This window comes from Quercus suber, unplaced genomic scaffold (genome assembly GCF_002906115.3).
Source record: "Quercus suber isolate HL8 unplaced genomic scaffold, Cork oak 2.0 scaffold_1995, whole genome shotgun sequence".
In the NCBI taxonomy this organism is placed as follows: Eukaryota; Viridiplantae; Streptophyta; class Magnoliopsida; order Fagales; family Fagaceae; genus Quercus; species Quercus suber.
Window position 1 is genome coordinate 1 of NW_027071340.1, and position 1,927 is coordinate 1,927.

The 1,927-nt window shown below is 35.0% G+C and overlaps 1 protein-coding gene across 3 annotated transcripts; it reads left to right on the forward strand.

The window, feature by feature from the left end:
* The first annotated feature begins 18 nt into the window (after positions 1-18).
* Positions 19-1,889, forward strand: LOC136066119 (serine/threonine-protein kinase AFC3-like). 3 transcript variants are annotated; one of them, XM_065769984.1, is made up of 6 exons: positions 19-44; positions 132-285; positions 373-421; positions 833-947; positions 1,122-1,213; positions 1,315-1,889. In XM_065769984.1, exons 1-6 carry the CDS (start codon positions 35-37, stop codon positions 1,468-1,470), a joined length of 576 nt encoding a protein of 191 aa, XP_065626056.1. In that variant the 5' UTR covers positions 19-34; the 3' UTR covers positions 1,471-1,889. The 3 variants fall into 3 exon arrangements, with proteins under 3 accessions (XP_065626056.1, XP_065626054.1, XP_065626055.1); XM_065769982.1 differs by having other exon boundaries at positions 19-285; XM_065769983.1 differs by having other exon boundaries at positions 19-285; positions 1,318-1,889.
* The last annotated feature ends 38 nt before the right edge of the window (positions 1,890-1,927 follow it).

Consider the following 1,927-nt stretch of genomic DNA (forward strand, 5'->3'; position numbering starts at 1 on the left):
TTTTTTTCCTTTGGCAGATAAGATACTCAGCAAGATGGGTGAAGGTTAGCTGTCAAGTGCCCTGATGTCTACAAGATTTTGTATTTTTTGTCATTCTGCTTGCGTCATTCAGCATCTTGCTAGTGCTGTAGGCACATTTGGTCGAGTTTTGGAATGTTGGGACCGTCAAACACGAGAGTATGTGGCAATCAAGGTAGTTCGAAGCATACGCAAATACCGCAATGCAGCGATGATTGAGGTTGATGTACTTCAACATCTTGCCAAGAATGATAAAGGCGACTCCCAGTATGTGCCTTCTAACTTTCAGCTTATAGAATTACTAGTTCATTTTGTGACATAATCTAACTTTTATGCATCTTAATCTTTTTGCAGTTGCGTTCAAATTCGGAGCTGGTTTGATTACCGCAATCACATATGTATTGTAAGTGTCCCTATTACTGTTTTTATTGGCTCATATTCTATCGTATCCTTGTTCTTTTACTGTATACTGTGATAGTTATTTGTCCTGGATTGGATTTGTGATGGATCAACTTCTTGCTCACTATGAGACTAACTCTCCTATTTATCTTGGATCAATGATTCTCTATTTTATTTATTAAATATGTAGTCTTGCTGTTGTTGCTTTGTTAATATGCATCTGTGACTTGTCTTTAGCCTGTTGTGTTTCCATTCTCATGGTTTAAATGGATGATTTATATTTTTATTACAAATGAATAGACTATTTTTGATCAATCGTAATACTGCTGTATCAATTTTTCCATTTGGACTTTATCCATGCAACTGGGAACTAAACCGGAACCTTCCTTTGAATGCATTTTAATGGTGTTATCAGGTGTTTGAGAAGCTTGGACCAAGCTTATTTGATTTTCTAAAGAGAAATAAATACTGCCCATTCCCTGTGGATCTTGTTCGGGAATTTGGACGACAGCTTTTGGAATCTGTAGCATGTGTGTGGATAGTTCATAGCCTTTGGCTTATCTCTCTTATTCTCTTTTTCTTATCATTCCTAACCAATCACTCAAATCTGTATCTTGGCCTGTTTTTTTGTCCAGGGATGAACAGTTTGTTATGATTGTGTTCTTTTTCTTTAACTTGTTTATTTGCTTTATCATATCCGGCAGATATGCATGATTTACACTTAATTCACACTGACCTGAAGCCAGAAAATATACTTCTTGTGTCTTCTGACTATGTAAGGCTCCCTGGTTATAAGGTATTTGGCCTTTTATGATTCAAAAATCATACCATTTCATATACGGGTATAGACTCAGTAATGATATATTTAAAAAAAAAAAAATGTTTGGAATGATACAGAAGGTTTCTTCAGATGAAATGCTATCCAGGTGCTTGCCCAAGTCTAGTGCCATTAAGCTGATTGATTTTGGTAGTGCTGCTTTTGATAATCAGAATCATAGCTCCATTGTTTCAACAAGGCATTACAGAGCCCCTGAGGTTATTTTAGGTAAATAGTTATGGTGTTGGCAAGTGAAAATCTGTTCCTTTCGGTTTACGTGTATTTGTTCCGACTCTAACCATAAAACAATTTGTTAGTCGAGAAGAGTTTTAAAATCATTTTTAACTGAAGCAACTCACTCTTACATAAAGATATACATTTGAAAGGAGAATTTCTAGTAAGAATGTTAAACATGACAAAGTAATGGCATATGCTGCAAGAGTGGAGTTTAGTCATGAAAATAGAATTTTGGGTCCTATGGAATCAGAATTTGTTTTTCAAAATGTTCAATTAGAACCCTGCAAATTAACAACCTGCACCGATATTTTACGTAATGGAATATGCAACAATTCCTTTCAGTTTATGGGCATGAAACCGCTATATATTGTAATTCCATAACTTAATAGTCTGTAAGATGGTTGACTTCACCCACAGAATAAAGTTTTTTTTTTTTTTTTTTTTTTTTTTGTGGGG

What these genes read in the sequence shown, in the direction of transcription:
- LOC136066119 (XM_065769982.1), top strand. Translation starts at nt 65, where the DNA reads ATGTCTACAAGATTTTGTATTTTTTGTCATTCTGCTTGCGTCATTCAG. An exon ending in AATGATAAAGGCGACTCCCA is followed by an intron (nt 286 to 372) that starts GTATGTGCCTTC and finishes ATCTTTTTGCAG; the next exon opens with TTGCGTTCAAATTCGGAGCT. An exon ending in GCTTTTGGAATCTGTAGCAT is followed by an intron (nt 948 to 1,121) that starts GTGTGTGGATAG and finishes CATATCCGGCAG; the next exon opens with ATATGCATGATTTACACTTA.